This window comes from Falco biarmicus, chromosome 10, assembly GCF_023638135.1.
Source record: "Falco biarmicus isolate bFalBia1 chromosome 10, bFalBia1.pri, whole genome shotgun sequence".
In the NCBI taxonomy this organism is placed as follows: domain Eukaryota; kingdom Metazoa; phylum Chordata; class Aves; order Falconiformes; family Falconidae; genus Falco; species Falco biarmicus.
Window position 1 is genome coordinate 747,241 of NC_079297.1, and position 16,831 is coordinate 764,071.

General features: G+C 49.4%; 1 protein-coding gene across 5 annotated transcripts in view; it reads right to left on the bottom strand.

Moving 5' to 3' along the window:
• GGT7 (gamma-glutamyltransferase 7) overlaps window positions 1-16,831 on the bottom strand; it is a 21,243-nt gene continuing 4,412 nt past the window's right edge. For 3 of the 5 annotated variants that reach the window (XM_056353654.1, XM_056353656.1, XM_056353657.1), the window contains exons 3-15: window positions 15,841-15,992; window positions 14,736-14,850; window positions 14,126-14,193; window positions 13,377-13,450; window positions 12,726-12,919; window positions 10,406-10,493; window positions 9,541-9,668; window positions 7,340-7,428; window positions 6,403-6,555; window positions 5,753-5,870; window positions 4,902-5,039; window positions 3,841-3,940; window positions 1-2,334 (exon numbers count right to left, since the gene is read on the bottom strand). In XM_056353654.1, coding sequence (XP_056209629.1) covers window positions 2,171-2,334; window positions 3,841-3,940; window positions 4,902-5,039; window positions 5,753-5,870; window positions 6,403-6,555; window positions 7,340-7,428; window positions 9,541-9,668; window positions 10,406-10,493; window positions 12,726-12,919; window positions 13,377-13,450; window positions 14,126-14,193; window positions 14,736-14,850; window positions 15,841-15,992 — 1,581 coding nt within the window. In that variant the 3' untranslated portion in view covers window positions 1-2,170. The other 2 variants (XM_056353655.1, XR_008824239.1) reach the window with 2 other exon arrangements.

Below are 16,831 nucleotides of genomic sequence, written 5' to 3' on the forward strand. Positions count from 1 at the left end.
GCACTTAGGAACATGCTTTATTTTAAGATTCTGAATAACTGCTGTGGAATTGTACCTTGGGGCATGTAGGTGCCCTTTCGAATCAAACCCAGTCTTTAACTCCCAAATGAATGCAGTCTCCAGCATCAGAAGTGAGTCGGTGAATTCAGTTAATAAGGAGTAATTTTATCTTTCAAAGTGTTTTGTGATATTCCATGCAAAGTACTGAAGTGACAATGGCTTGACCACTTACTTTGCAGCTCTGCACAGTAAACCTCTGTGCCCAAGGGATGGATCAATGCTGTCCCACACCAGGAAGTCCCAGATTTCCACCAGTGAGATCCAATGCACAGAACTGCATCATTCCCTTCCTGAAAAGGTCTGCTCCAAGACATGTAACATTTTATGAATGCTCTGACTCTGGAAAGTGACCAACTCTAGCGCTGATGACAGAAAAATAAATAATAAATAGACTTTACATCCCTATGGTGAAGGTCTCTTCTTGCCCTGCAGGCAGTATGGTGGCACAGAAGACAGCTTCTCAAAGACAACGTTGTACCTCCCCCGTCTCTCAGCTGACGCATTTGTAATAGACAATACCACTGATGCTCCCATCTGCCAGGTAGCTGCCCTGCTCTTCTCCTGGGTGGCTGTCTTTCAGCGGAGCATAAAAGCATCTCTGTCCTTCCTCGGTGCAGTCTGCAAGGCTTCACGTAAATGCTTTGAGATCCTCAGCTGGCAGGTGGTAGGAACAATTAGTCCAATTATCTGCTATAGCACCCCGACTGCCCCAAAATGACCCGCACGCTCCCTGTGTCAAATGGCAAGGAGCGTCAGAGGGTGACTGGTGTAATCATCAAATGAAAGACCAAGACAACCATAAGCAGGCATACATATATAATATGTACAGTGGCCATAGATGCATTTGCATCATGAAAGAAATAATCAAATTTTAAACAGGAGAAAATTATCAAATTCCAGATTTTCCAGGTATCTCTAACTTGTTAGTAAAAAAAAGAAGGAAATGTCCAAACATGGATTGAATGAAGCGGTGCAGCTGTCAGATGTGGTATTCTCTTTCTTCATTATTTCAGACAAGAAATGCAGAAGTGTTCTTGTATTTTGCACTACATGCTGCAGACAGAAAACTATCTCAGTAGTGTTTGGTTCACTTTGTAGCTCTTCTTTCACTCTCTTCAGCTTTTCCAGTAGAGCCGCCCCTATTAAAATACGGAGCTGAAGGACCCGCATGAATTTAGTAAGCAGAAAATCCCAAGCCTCTCTGTAGGGATTACACGACTCAGGCTTTCAGAGCAGGCTGAGATAAGGCAGTGTAAGGAAAGCCCTGAACCTACCCAAACGCTCTCGATGTGGTTTTCAGTCCATAGTCTGTGGATTTTTACGAGTCTGCGGAGTACTACTAAGATATCTCCAAAAAACATCTAAGAAAATTAAGCCAATTACCACTAAACTTAAATTCACCATGGAGGATGCTCTGTAGGAAAACTATTGGGGGGTCCACAAGTTGTTAGAAGTTAAAAACTGTTGCTCCATTTACAAAATCAGACTGCGCAGCAACTTGACTCAAAATATTTACTCCCGAAATTCAAGGTATGCAGTGATGTGAGAAAAGGAACTAGCCCAGGAGGCTGCATGCTGCTAAACATCAGCTGGCCCATACAGAGTATTAAAGGACTCCCCGATATTCCAGCTACAGGCACCTACAAACACTACATTAGGCTGCATGAATTATTGGCTCACACAAGAGGCAAAGAATGAGTTTGGGAACGACAGGGAGATGAAGATGACCAGCAGCAGCAGCTGTTTTTTCCTTTGCTAATGTTCCTGCTCACTAAAATTAGGATGCTGGCTAGAACTGGGCTTCTGAAAGACTGAAATTATTAGCAAACCTCTGCCAAAAGAAAAGTGTGCTCCCTGCATTCCTGTAACAAGGACCAGGCTGCTTGCAATTCAAATAGTTTAAAAATGAAACAAAAAAAATCAGAGAGCTGTATACTGGCGCTGTTAACCCCTCTGGTGTCATCCCGAGTGGGGAATGCAGAAAGGCTACTCAGCAGTGTATATGTGGAGCTCCCGCCTGGGGGATGGAGAAGGAGCTGTTTCAGAACATGCATGTTACTTGGGTCGATTTGTCTAAGCCTGGTTCAGTGAACACGTCATCCGGGAGGCGCTACAATATTGTGGCTCCAGCAGCATCCACGCTCCTGGGGTCCTTCAGGCCAATGACAAAACTGTTGGTTCTCCTGGCCCCGTGAACTAAGGAGACCACTTTGACTTTATCCACTTGATGGCCCCTGGCTACAAGAAATTCAACATCTTCTTCAGGGAACTCACCTGTAAGGGTTTTAAAAGAGGAGTTTGTAACTGAAACCACTGCTGGCTTTGACGCAAAGCTCTGCTCTAGCCCCGCTGGGACCTGCAGCATGCAGGAAGCTGCCCGCAGCGCTCGGAAGGTGCCCAGCCGGGAAGAGCCGAGTGGGCAAGGGGGGCTGAGGCAGCAGTCCTCCGGTCCTCAGCACAGCTGGGCAGCGCTCTGTGCCATGGGGGAGCTGAGGGCATCCAGGAGACCACTTAAAAGATGTGGAAGGTCCTTCTCTTTGGAAAAATATGTTGTTGGTACCTATTGTAGTTACTCTTGTTACAGAACATGAGACAGTCCCTGCTCGTAAGAGCTTCATTACAAATAACAGTGTTAACAGTTATTAGTGAAAATAAGATGCAAGGAAGCTCAAAACAAACGCTAGCAAAACAAGTTCTCAAATGACATACTTTGTGATAAGCCTCCCAACTTCCCCTTTGTGTATTCCTTAAACTTCCAGCCTTAGTTTGCTTGCTCTTCTGCCTTTGTTTATTTGACATTTTGTGATTTCTGTATGAATAGAAGTGCCTGAGGACACAAAGCTGGGGATGCAGCTGGACAAACCAAGCAGGCACACAGAAACCCCACAGTTATTTAAGCTACATACATTGCAGAAGTATCTTAACATATATCTTGTTGATGCCAAATGTCCAAACCCAAAAATCAGGACCTTTTGAAGTTCTGGATTTGTTTTAATTACACTCAAGTTTCCAAGTCTGTGGTCACACCTGACAAACACTTTTAGATTTTCCTCTGAAATGGGAAGGCCTAGAAACTGTGGCTACTTTGGGTGAAATGACAATCAAATTTCATTTATGGTTCACTCTGGTAAGGCACGGAGCTTTGTGAAAAACACCAGAGAGACCAAGTCTTGTAATAACAAGGACAAGAGCTGGCAGTACAGTCTCCAGAGTGTCAGCACTGATGCTGCATTCCAAGTTGCAAGCCTTGCCTTCTCCCAGCTGCTGGTGTTAAGGGACACAGACTGGAAAGTGAGAGAATATAATTTATGGCAGTGGTAGTAAAGTGTAAGAAGATCTGCTAGCTTTCAGGACCTGTCTGGATGAAGCTGTGGTTGTGATCTTTTTTAATTTGGATATCCTCAATGGCATCAGATTGTCAAAAGGTTTTAAGGACAGGACGTGGCTGCTACGGGAAGGTGAGCTGGGGCAGAGGGAGGGTTGGGGAGAAGCACCTGAAAGTTTGGATAGGTGGTGTTGGGAGGGGTCAGGGAGCATTCCCAAGACAAGAGGGAGAGGGCATGGCTCAGCAAGGGCTCCAGGCTTTGAAGAAGCTAGGTTGCTGCTTTTTGTCTTCCCCCAAACCCTATGTACTCGCTGGGGACCCTAGAACACAGTGAGCTGTGCACCAGGCTGTCACACTTCCACACACTTCCACACTTCCATGTGCTAAGAAAATCCTGCCCCTCTTCTAAATCTGTGAGGTGTGTAGGCTGCGCCATACCCAGTGTCCATACTCACTGTCAACTTGCAAGGTGTTGGACTCAAGCTGTGGGTGAAGTCGACCAAGTGACAAACTTTCACTCAGATTCTTGTTTAATGTTAAAACATTTACCAAAACCTGCAAGAGAACAGAAGAACCTCAATAATAAAAAAATGTAATGTGAATAGAAGGCAACTTCCCGAGCATTCCCCTAACTGGTGTCTCCAACATCTGCAGATGCTGCAGGCAAAGAAGATCTGGAACTATTTACCAAACAGCATATGAAGGAGGCCCTTAAATCATGGCCTGTATATGGCTGGTGAAACAGCGGTACCTTTTCAGGATTGCACGGGCTTTTTGCCAGGGTTCCTGCTCAATTAGGAGAGTTGTATGTCTGGAATGTGATGTAATCTCTAAATAAGTGTTTGTTACAGCTAAAAGCTCAGCACGTGACTTCTCCAAACAAAGCATTAGGAAGCAATGGCTGGCTTTAGTTTTGCTCTGAATGGTGCCTTCCAAAAGGTAAGGAAAATGGGAGCCATTCTTGTTGCGCCTTTCTTTTAGCAATCCGTTGCCACTGTGCATGCGACCAAGCTATTGGCAAGTACTTCACCTCATTACAAATCATAAGTTAGGAGGAGCTGCCCAATTTATAGCAAATGCTGAGTAGGGAGGAATTCATTCGGGAACGCACTAAAAGGAGCTTTTCATAGGGAAAAGGGCCAAAGGCCTGCCAGCCTCCTACAGTTCTCTGAATACAAAATGCTCCTTTTTTTCCCTAATGATCCTTAAGATGAGCTTTGAACAGGTATTGGAATAACACAAAACCATTATAGGCTTTGCCAAGATGCTTTTCCTCTACAGTTATGAGTGGTGCCACCAGGGAAGGTGCAAAAGAAGTAAACCCAAGGCTCTTAAGAGAACTGGAAAACCAAATGTGTGGAATTGGTGACACCAAAGACTGAACTGGTAAACCTGTGCCCACCAGTTTCAGCCTGGGACATTAGGAAGGGAAAGCCTGTACTGCAGGAGGGGACCCTGCTCAGTGTTGAGCTCAACCACTGTGCTGAGAGGGCGGGTGCCTGGACACAGCACTGACCTGCACAATGCTGCTCAAGGCTCTGTCCCCATTGTTAGCTCCCAGACACAGGTATGTCCCACACATCCCCTCGGATGGTCTCACAATGGTGGGCAACAGGAAAGACAGGGGCCGTCTCCGAGGCTGAATGAGATTTTGCTGCAGTTGAAGAAAAGACACACCAAAAAATTTCAGCAAACTGACTAAAGCTTTGCTGGTGCTCAAGTTGTGCAAGTTAATTTCTTAATCTTTATGCTTCAGCTAGCGATTGCACTTGTGTAGTTTTACAAGTCTGACACCCTCACTGCTATGATAAAGCTCTCTGATGTTAACAGGATCTGTCCTGTTTCATGCTGTGGCTCTTTTACAGAAGGTCTTTGGAGCCATTCACATACTTCTGCAGTACCAGCCCAACAAAGTGGAATGCATTTACAATACATGGCAAGAAGGAACAACAGGGCAACACTGGGAGCCACCAGTACTAGTCTGGAATTGTTCCTTTGCAAGACCTGAAGATTTTTTTTCTGCTACCTGCTACTTTTAGAAGTGCAGAGCAGCAATTCATAGAGAGAGTTCTTAATTCAAGTCACAGAAAAGGACGGTTGCTTTACAGTGCATCTGGACTGCAGGGAAAATAGGTAGCTGAGATATGCAGCACTGACTGATAAAACTGCATTATAATGACGACTGATATGCATGAAGCCTTCTGTTTCAGTGGCTCATATAATGAAAAAATACAAGCTTTCTACAGACTGTTGTCTCTCAGTTATTAATAAGGCACTAAATAGGCCTCCCTGTTGTGGAGATGAGAATAAAATTGAAAAAACTGGTACAGACAGTTCAAATAAAGAATTTTCCATGTCATTCATTACCAGCCTGGGAATTGAGTGGTTCATTGTTTTATTTTGCCAGGAGAAGTCCAACATCTGGCTGTTCAGGAGGACTCCAGAGGGTGTTATTATTCCACTGCCAAAGGGACGATTCAAAGAACTGAAAAGAAACATAAAGAAATCTTGTAAAAATCCTCCCAGAGATTTTTGCACACTTGGAGGCTTTTCAGGGCTCCAGTTTTCCGTCCCCTCTTGGCCCGATAAGAGACTCTTCGGTAGTTCTTCAGGGCTGGTTAGATGTGAGGAGTGAAAGTCTCCATGCACTTAGGAGCAGGAACCTGTGTGGGCGACAGCAGCTCTGTCCCTCCCTGTGTTTAAGGATTCCCCTCTAGGTGATGGATCTGTCTCCATGCCCCCATCAGTCCTCAAATTTGGCCATCAGCTCTTCTCCAGGGAGCAGATTCAGGCCCATCCAGACATGTTTCACTGTGAGAGGGCTGCAGGAGGCCACAGAGCAGAGCAGCACCAGCTCACACATCACCTGCCTTCCCGCTGCTCCTGTTGCAGTGCTCACTGGGACAGAGCAGCCTAGCTGCCCCAGGTCTGGTCCCACCCCGTCCTGTCAAACCTGCTTTCTGCTCCCCACTCCCACACTCTGAGTACATGATGGAGGGAAGAAGTGAATCCTTTACCTTACAACTGCAACAATGAAGTCATCAGGTCCCATGACAAGGACCTGGCTAGCAGCGGGTCCACTCTCCACTGAGAAGTGAGGCACACGGAGATCAGATGAGAAGGACTGGGAGTCATTAATCAGCTGGCGCAGGGAATTAGCTTCTGATTTACTTCAGCCATGAGGGAGGGAAGAGGAAAGAAAGCCCTGAACCTAGGAAGTTGAACATCTCTTTGTCTCTCTGTGGGAGCACATCTGCACAGCCACAGGTGGTGTCTCCCCGAGGGGGCTGGCACTGAGGGCAGGGAGCTCCTTCAGTTCACTCCATGGAAGGAGAAAAGATGCCTTGGTCCACACAGAGAGGCAATGCCATGGACCTCCTGGGCTCCGCCTACAGTGGTGAACTCGGCCCCAACAGACAATGGTGGACCACCCCGCAGAATGCCAGCTCTCCAGCAGGAGGGCAAGTCAGGTCCAGCCCTGGCCACCAGCCATGGCTAAGCCTGGCTCTGAGGTGGGAGGTTGGGCTTAATCCCTGTGTCTGGCCTCTCCCGCACGTCTGGGTGTTCTGTGAAGGCACTGAGCCCTGTGCTGGGGAAGGGAGAGTCAGAAACCGCATGTGTGGTCATGACCACATGAATGGCCATTTGTCTGACTGGCCAAGAAGGAATATTTAGAGGGGTGGGAAAGTGGGAGGAACCCTGAAGATCAAGCTGGCTCCAGGAAATTTGTGTGAGGACATCCCACGACCCATCCCCAGAGCCCCATCGTATCAGCTGTGATCCTTGTGGAAGAGTGAGCCCTAGGAAGACACTCAAGGACTGACCTTTCCTCAGTAAAACAGAGGTAGAAAACCCCCCTTAGGTTTCCCCGTGCACTGAAAGGAGCAAACCCAGGACTGACATCCAAACCACACATCTTGCAACTGTGCCCATGCCTGTAAGCCTCAGACCTACCTCACCATGCCTTCTGCTATGTGAGTGACGGACACATCATCAGACGGGTCTCCCAGGTTGCTAGCTAGACTCAGGGCTATTTTCAATGTCTAAATTGAACACAGAAAGAAAGAAAGAAAAATATTTAGGTGGCCCTGGAAATACAACTTGTGAAACTCTGAACAGGACGAGGTATCTGGTCTCCTGGCATGTTGACTAAAGCCTACCAAAAAAACCATCCAAAAGCCTGGTCCTGGGAATACCTCAGTGCAAAGGGCTGCAGCACATGGGTTTGGGGACCAAGGGGCATCAGTTTGGCACAACAAACTGTGTGCTGGGGGAGCCGAGCTTATCCAGCAGTGTTTGCACAAGGTAGAACGCGCCTGGCAGGAGCTGGCCAGCTGGCTCAGCTCAGTGGTTCATCTGCACTGCCAGCTGGCAGACAGGGTCACCAGGATGCCAGTTACCTTCTGTTTCCATTCATGAGCGGTCACCACAACAGCAGAGATCACACAGATCACACTGAGTCCTTGTGGGACAGTGGGTCCTGGGCTCACCATTGCCTCTGGATGGCAGCTCCATTGGCACTGCATCGCTGCTGAGCAGAAATGAGCTATTTTGCTCACCAGCTGCTACGCACCTTCCTAGTTGTAAGTCATCCAAAGTGTCTGAACAGAAAGCGTTAGTCCCAGCACACTTGAGGGAATGATAACGTAAAAAGAGGAAGGGATTTGGTTTTTTATACATGCAGAATCCTGCATAAGCCAGTCTATTAAAAATAGGAAGATGCAATTTCAAAAGACACAGTTTTTCTCTAGCCTCGGTTTTACACTGCGTAGCCAGGGGACAGCCACAAGGAGAAATGTGCATTTCAATCAAGCCAGCCTGTGCCTAGCAGAAACGCACTAGACTTTCAGCTTGCAGGTCATGCCATTTTCGTTCAAGATTCAAGACAGTACATTTACCCTGCAGGTTAGACAGCTAGATGTGACTTCTGTTTTGGTACGTGCCATGCATCAACAACTTCTCCTGAAGTGTCATCATTTATCTTCTGATGTACAGGGTAGAACATGATTAACTTCTGGAGAAGGTGGCACTTCCATGGAACAGTCTCCTGACCACCATACCATGTGGTGGATGTACAAGAGGCTTGGTAGTCAAGGAAGAGCTCCACTGACACAAGAAGACCACGTCCACCCCACAGACACAGGTTAAGGACAACTTGGTCATTACTGTCCCAGGGCTGGACTAGCTGGTGCTGACGTAGCACTGAATCTCAGCCATGTGTTCAGCTGTGTGATCCCCAGTAATCAGGGCTGCACAACTTCTCAAGTGTCTGTCCTTTATCTGGAGCTGGGACATGATAACCAATGGGTGAAACTCTTGGCCTGGTGCAAACACAGAGCAAATAGATTCATCCAAAGCTTCCTGAAGAGAGCCCAAAAATTACTTAGGTGAGTCAATCTTCTCTGCCTCTGCACAGCCCCAGCACTGTGTAACACCTCCAGTTGCTGCATTTTTGCTGAGGGGCACTAACTTCCAAGCACCCACTCTCCTGCCTGCTACAAGGATGTGGTTTCATCCTTGCTTAAAATTCCCAACTTGTATAACCCAGCTGTGGATCTGTTAAGCATCTAAGAACATAACTCTGCTTACAGAGCAGGAAACAGAGCACCTGCCTGACTTCCTGGGAAGCTGCAATGTTTTAGTAGGGCTGACAGCCCTAAATACCTGAAAAATCATGATCTGGGCCGCTGAGATAATGAGGTGGGCTAAAATGTAAAGATTTTAAAAAATTATATAAGGTCAGTTTCCCTTGTCATCGCCATGTACAGCTTTTTGCTTGCTGACTCCCCTTACAGTGCCCTGGCAGGGGTCTGGAATGGCCAGGGCCACTGCAGCACAAGAGGTAGAGGAAATAGCTGGGACCACCCTCAGCTGAGTCATTCTGAAGACACAATTGCATACAAGAAATGGGTAAAAGCCGCAGCCTGTTTGCTTGAAAAAGCTCTGGGCTAAGCAAGAAAGAACTCAGCTGAGCAGGAGGCTCCAGCATCTGCACCTGCCTGAGGCAGCAGCATAGCTCAGATCTACACCTTAGCAGTCTATTTGCTCATTCTCGTCTGGGAATTACCCACAAACATTTTTGTACAACCAAGGAATAAACAAATACATAATTCTCTAGCAGCACAGGAAAATCAGCCAAATGTTGAGCCTCTTACCTCTGCTATCCAGTGCAAGATATTCCCCCTGGATACTTGATTTGTGATGTTAAAGCCCTCGAGGATGTTCAGGGCTGTGATCAGTGCAGGACCTGCATGTGGAGGTGGGGGACTGAAAACAAGATGACCTGTGAAGGAAAGAAGAGAGGAATGAAGCTGCTTTTGTCAGATACTGTCCAGTTACAGTACTCTCCCATAAGCTAGCGTCCTAGAGGGCAGGGAAGCCTTCCCAGATCTGAAGGGAAATAATGGAAAGCAACAAGATTTGAAAAGGATTTCCCAAAACATTCCTGTTGTATCTTTCTGTTTCTTTATGATGGATGAAGGAAGCCCAAATAGGGATGCTTTTTTTACATCTGAAATTCAGTGGTTGTTGGCTGGCTGGTTGGTTTCTGGACTGCAGTATGGAACAACAGAGAAAAAAATTGGTTTGCAACACTACAAATATAAGGAGAGTAAATACAGGGATTTCTAGAAAAGAATGACATTTTAGAAACTTTCTGCACAAAGTAAGTTTTTCTTCCTTGTAGATCAACTTGGGGAACTGTCTTCAGACATTGGTGCTAGCCTACGGTCCAGCTTCTACCTAGACACTGCATCAGTATGTGATTGTGTTGCATTTTTACACTCTAAGACTATCAAAATGCCACTGGTCACTATCAAGGAAAAAGCAGGCCGCTTTCAAAGTGCTGAAAACCTCCTGAACTGCCTGCAGCACATCAGTGTCAGCAGGCAATAGCAGGAAACTCCCTGGGGATGCCTCTGCGCAGCTTTGACTTCAACTCTTGTTAAATAGTGCCGCCACCTCTTGACAGGTGAAGCACACTTTTAATTGGAGTTGCATGGCAATGGGTCAGGCGTTCACCTCGATAGACTGTGTGCACAGGATTCTCCACCGTGACACTATAATTGCTGAAGTCTTCCTCCACCAAGACTCCTCCATAGTTGTGGACCTGTGTAGAAAAGCAAAGCAGTGCACACTGAGAAAGCTGGGTCAAGGCCATCTGTGTTCCTCATGCTAGCCCAGGTGACCACAGACCATACTGTCAAACAAGCACCACTGAGAATCCCGAGCCAAGTGCCAGGTTCCTCAGGACACCCTGAAGTTCTGTGCTTTCATGGTTGTGGTGGCCTGGCTCACTGTTCACCACTGCTGCAAGGCTCTGCAGCTCACCTCCAAAAGCCCCAAATGGGGACTGGCACTGCCTCACCGTCTTCGCTCCCCTGGGTGGCAAGCATGAGGATGTTAAAGGTTAGCAAGCATCTCAATATTGCCAGGATAAAAGACAAAGAGAAGGAACCTGTGTGTAGCAGGTCGCTGACACTGGAAATCTGTAGCATACAATTCCCACCCTGGTTTTAATTATTTCAGATGATAGTGAGTCTGCTGAACCCTTGCTCTTTCTATAAGGCTCTCCTAGAAGTACAATTTACCGGGCTTGGTAATTTTTGTGAACACAGTCAAGATCGGTAATTCCCTCCACTGCGTGTGTTCTGTGGTTGTGTCATGACGGAGATGAGGAAGGACCATCATAACTGCACTCTGCTGATCTTAAAATCCCCTGAAGTATGTAATACTCTCAGTCAACATACAGGTGCTACTGTGCTCATGGGCCAACTCTTTCCTTCCACCCAGGAGAAGCCACACAACCTGCTGAGAGGTTCTGCTGGGGTGAGTTGCTGCTATGAGTCCTCTGGATTTCCATCCAAAAATGGACAAGAACGAATAACCTGTGCATGCTCTGATTTCTAAACTAGCCAGCTAACTTGGCTAGTTCAGAAAACTCCTCTTCTCTGGTGGAACCAGATGAATCACTGCAGCAGGAAAGCTGATGCAGGGCACGATACGGGGGGCAGCATGTCAAACCACCCCAAAGCTGCAAAAGAAGATATAACCCCTACTGGGATCCCTGCCCCCCTCCCAGAGCAGTCCCAGAGAACAGGCCAGGTTGAACCCAACAGATGAGATGGGCAGGCAGGTGCCTGTGCCAGGGGCAGCCTTCCTGGAGCCTGGCCAGTGGAAAGCCCAGGCAAAGCACCACAGAGTGGGGCAGGAGGAGCGAGATGGCACAGAAAGGCAAGATGTCCTGGTCAGCTCCACACTGCAGGCACTACCTCAAATTCCCCAGAGAGCATTTTTTTGCACCTGTGCCTTCCCTCTGCAGGATGTTTTGGAGCTCTACTTGACTTCACCACACCGATGCCCTCCCTTTGCTGGAAGAATAAACACTGCAGGAAGCCAGCACTTTGCTCTGCTCTGCAACCAAAGCTGCAAGTGCACGCTTGATCCCAGAGCTTGCCAGCGTCTTTGGTGCTGCAGCCCTGGGCTTTGCTCCTCTGCAGAGTTTGTGCTTCCCTGCAGCAGCCCTCAGGTGGGGGGACTGGGGTGATAAAGCTGTGAAACTACACCACAAGCTTGGGACTTTTCCTGTTCCTTGTTCACCTTGTGGTCCAGGTGAACCACAGCAGATTTCCAAACACAGAGCTCACAAATGTCTAAAGCTTGAGCTGAAAGAACCCATTCCAAACTACTGATGACACATGAACCACAGTGGTAGGGAGAAATGGTGCCACCAACCACCCTGACTGCACATACAGAGATATAAATGTTGTTTGGGGTTTTTTTTACCATAATAGCTACTTTGTTGTTGTTACTTTTTTTTCCAGAGCACCTCTACCAAGAGGAGTTAAGATAGAGCAACCCTAAGTGGGACCAAGCCTGTCTGATTCTCTGCTCACAAGGCTCACAGTTTTTATTTTTAAACCATCTTCCTAGTGTCTATATCTTACAGTTCCCTTAACAACAAAAATTTGCTTCTCAACAGTGGGGCACCTCCCGTTATGGGGGAAAAGGGGATGTCACTAATGGTAACTCAGCATAGAGCTGGTCTTGAAATGGAGATATTTTTTTTTCCCTTTGAAAAAAAGTCTGTCCTGGTTATAGAGGAAATGGAGTTTTTACTTCTCTAGGCTGTGTAATTGACCCATGTGTCACTTACACCACTGCTGTGACAGGGACAGGAAAGAAAAAGGAGGCTGCATGCATTTTTCCCCCAATTGTGCTGGCACATTGGCTATGGCTTATCTCCAGGCTGTCACCTTAAGCAGGTGACATGGCAGGTGGCACCCCCAGCCCGGACTGTGCTGTGTGGTCTGGGACAGAGACAGGGACAGACGTGACTCACCTCGGAGATTATCTCCTGGGTTAAGTTTCCACGGTAGAAAGCTGACGACCCTTCTGCCCCCACCAGCTCCAGGACAGCTGCGAGGTCCAGGCGCCTGACGAACATGCCAGGCAGCAAGGGCCGGCCATCTGGTAGGAAGATCTCCCGAAATTTGTCAGAGTAGTTCAGGTCCTTCAGTTCACTTATGGCTTTGGCTGTGGGTGAGAAGGGGAAGGACGTCCAGAAAAGCCAGGGTGCAGGAACTCGGGAGTCACTGTGTACCTGACGGGGATTTTGGAGGCATGCCACTGCCTCTCACCCATTTCAAAACTAGAGGGTGGCTGGATCATGCACGCATTAGCTGGGAAGGAAACCCAACAAAACCCCAGTGCTCTTCCCTGGCTGGCCCTGGGTGGCTGCCCAGCGTGGGCTGCTCTTCCCTTTCCCTGACCAGCCCTGGGAAAGGGCATCAGTTTTGCTGCCACCATGCTCTCCCCTTGCAGACCATGGCTCACGTGTTGCTCAGCTCCCAACACCATCCACCTCTAGGTCCAAAGAGCCTGAATTTCCCATGAATAACCATCTACATCCCCAGCTGCCTCACACTCGAGCAGTGACCAACATGCTCCTCCACGCTAAGCAGCCACCCTTGGCTACTCATCGGGTACTTACCCAAATCGTGTGTGACATTAAACCCATCCTGGGCAACACTGGCCACGAGGCCCAGCAGCTCAGACCATGGGAGTCTGCAAAGGAGAAAGGACAAGGAGAAATGTGCATTGGAGGGCTGCAGCAGGGCAGGGTGGTGGGGAGCAAGTGCAGGAGTCGGCTCTGTGGTCAGGGGGCTCCTGAAGGACCAGGCTGTGGGGCCAGTGGTGGCCAAAAGGAGCACTGAGCTTTCAGTGGGTTTAGCAGGATCACCTCAGTGCTCCACAACGTGCATCAGAGAGGAATGCCGGTGTAAGGATGGGGAATGGGCATCTGTGGAGCAAAATCTCAAGCCAGGCTCCAGCCCTGAGCAAGTCATTGAGATCCCTCCCTCCCAGTCCCAACAGAGCATCAAGGACAGCCACACTCCTTAGGGTCCAGCTAAAGAGAATGAAAATGCAGACATGCATGAAAACGTTATGCACCTACTTCTAAAAGAATGTTTATTATCCGTCTTGTTAGCCACAATTTTGCTTTGCAGAAAACCTGACCAAGCTGAATTGAATTCTTTCTTTTGTTAAATGAAGTACCAATAAATTAACGTATTTTTCAACACCATCCTCCAAGTACCCCTTAGCTAATGGCTTTGACTGGCAACTGAGAACATGGTCTGATGGCAAGGGCTCGTGTGCTCACAGCTCCCCCACAGGGACCCCCAGGGCACAGCCTGTGCAGCATGAGGACAGCCCACCTGTGCCAGCCTTGTGTCTTACCTCCCGTGTAACTGGTGCGCCTGCTGCATTCCCTGTATCATGCCTGGCACCCCCACGAGCAGACCTGGCTGTAACACAGGAAGGACAAAAAGGAAGAGTAGGCTCCTGCCCATGAGGACACAGGATATAATCCCCAACTGCAAGTCAAGGAGAGGCAAGTCATGTTCACATTGGAAGTGCCCGCATGGCTTTTAGGAGAGGGATGAGGTCTGCACTAACATGCTAAATTAGGGAATAAAATTTTTTTGAAGGAAATAGGCAAATTCAATCATGATCTCAACCCAGTTTGATCAGGAGAAATAACTCAGCAGAACGACATGGGATTGTGCTCCTTCCCAGGGCTCTTGTTCTCCTGGCTCCCCACTGCCAGAGAGACATGCCTCTTTACTCCCCAAACCCTGTAAGGCTTCAAGCATTTTGGGGCTGCCAGAGAAGCATTTTCCCTGGACTCCCCATGTCTGTAAGGGCCCAGGATTGCCCATGGTGGGAGAGGTCTCCTGTCACTTCACCAGGCATCTCCCCCTTGGCCCGAGAGCTGTGGGAAGAGGAGAGCTGGAGACATCAGCCAGCTACAGCCCTGGAGGGGTCAGCCGCGGGCACTGGTCCTCACCTTGGTGTCCTTCTGCAGGTCCCCCTCCAGTGGGATGCCCAGAGGAGCCACCTCACGGAAGTCGATCACCCAGCTCCTGTTCTTCCGGATGTCGTGGACCAGCATCACCCCACCCCTGCAACGAGACGGGGGTCACAGCATGGCACTGGTTGTACCTCCAACAGCTGCTGCCATAAAGCCAAAATGAAGAGTGTGGGTGCCACTGGGGCTGGGGCCAGTCCTAGCATGACAGGGCAATCATAGCAGGTCACCAGCCCCAGCAGCAACCCCAGGCTGGCCAGCGGTGCAGGGGAACGCTGCTGCCCTTCCCCTGAGAGCAGTCTGGGACCACCGAGCCAGGGCTAGTGCGGGACGCAGGCAGCCCCTGTGCTGAGGCTGCAGTGAGGCTGGATCAGTCCCTGCCAGCCTGGCCAGGGGGCCACTGGCTCTGTTCCACTGCCAGGCTGGGACTATCTGGGATTTTCTTTCTAATCTGAGCAGTTTTGCAACAAAAGAGGGGTTTTGCTTACAACGGCAACCTGTGGCAGTCTGGAGAAGCTATCAGGTGGTGCTTTACGCAATGCTCCCAAGACCTCCCTCAGAGCCAACAGCACCAGGCTCACGTGGATGCGACCCTGGGGATGTGGATGGGGAGGAGGCCACCCCTCACTGCTGTGCCTTCCCTGGCAGCTGCCCAAAGCTGGGCTTGGACCTCAGGCTCCTGCTGCAGCAGAAGCCGAGCTAATGGAGGGAAGCACTCAATCTCTGAAAGCACTGGGACTGAGCCCAGGGTGTTGCAAGCTCCTGGCACACTCATGGAGGGGCTTGGCAGCCTGTGGTCACGTTTTCAACCCTCGTGAGCCTGAGGCTTGGACCTTCCTGGCAGCCACTATAGCAGATGCAGCTTTTCCCTCCCTGGGGGTCTCTGTCCCTCGCTGTCAACTTGGTGCACAGGAGGGTTCCCTGCCCCTGTGCAGATGTGGACACATCCACCGCCTGGTGTCAGAGACCTGGTACCACATGCTGGGACTAGGGCTACCACAAAGGCACATCTCAGCTGGTGGGGATATCACCTGCTTGAGGACAACTGCAGACAACAGCATGGGGGTGAGTGATCAACACTTACCCGCCAATCCCTGATGTGTGGGGGTTGACGATTCCCGCGCAGAGGGCTGAGGCGATGGCTGCATCTACGGAGGAGCCCTGCTTGTTGAGCACCTCTATGCCCAGCGCCGTGCAGCAGGCAGCGTCTGTGACCACAGCACCGTGGTGGAAGATCTGCCAGAAGAGGAGAGGCATTGTGCCCAGGGAGGGGTGCTGGGGCTGCCTTCTGGCAGCTCTGTGGGACCTGAAGGCTGAGGCCACTGCCAAGGCTGTGGCCAATCTGCATTTTTAGATTCCTCCAAATGCTGGTGGGAGTAATATGTCCCTTGGCACATCCCTGCACCAGGGCAGCTGTGGCTACTCTGCATGTAGCCATGGCCATCGCTCAGCCAGCTTTCGGCAGCAGACATGCTAAGCTGGTGGGCCACCCCAGAGCAGCGTCAGACTAACCCTCAAGAGCAATGGGCGATGGCATGCCGTCACTGTGCTGCAGCAATGCAGTCACTGGAAATGGGAATACAGCTGCAAAGACTGCAGCATCCGCCCCAGTTCCATGGCTTGTTCTCATCCTTCCCTGGCGCCGGTGCTACAGCAGCCACAGGAAGTTTGCAAAGGTTCATTTTAATCCGATGGTGCAAATTGCAGCATCTCGGCACGAGCCAGAACAGCCCCAAGAAGTGCAACGACAGAAGGGCCATGGCAGGCTGGCGGGCAGGACTGGCCCTTCCAGCAGTGCTGTGAAAGGCTGTGCAGCCTCATTCCAGTGCTGCACCCCAGCCAGCCATGGAGCCAAGCCACTCCACTCCCAGTGGCTGCATTTTGCATACCAGTGAGAGAGCAATAAATTAAAAAAAAAAGGCAAATCTCTTCCACATGGACTTGTAGGCGCTCTGCCCTGCTGGGCAGCATATAAAGAAGATGATGGTGACTACTGACTGTTCCTTGGCCTTTCTCAGGCTGCAGTACCTGGCAGGAGATGTTCTGCAGGAAGTTATGACCCCATGGCCATGCTG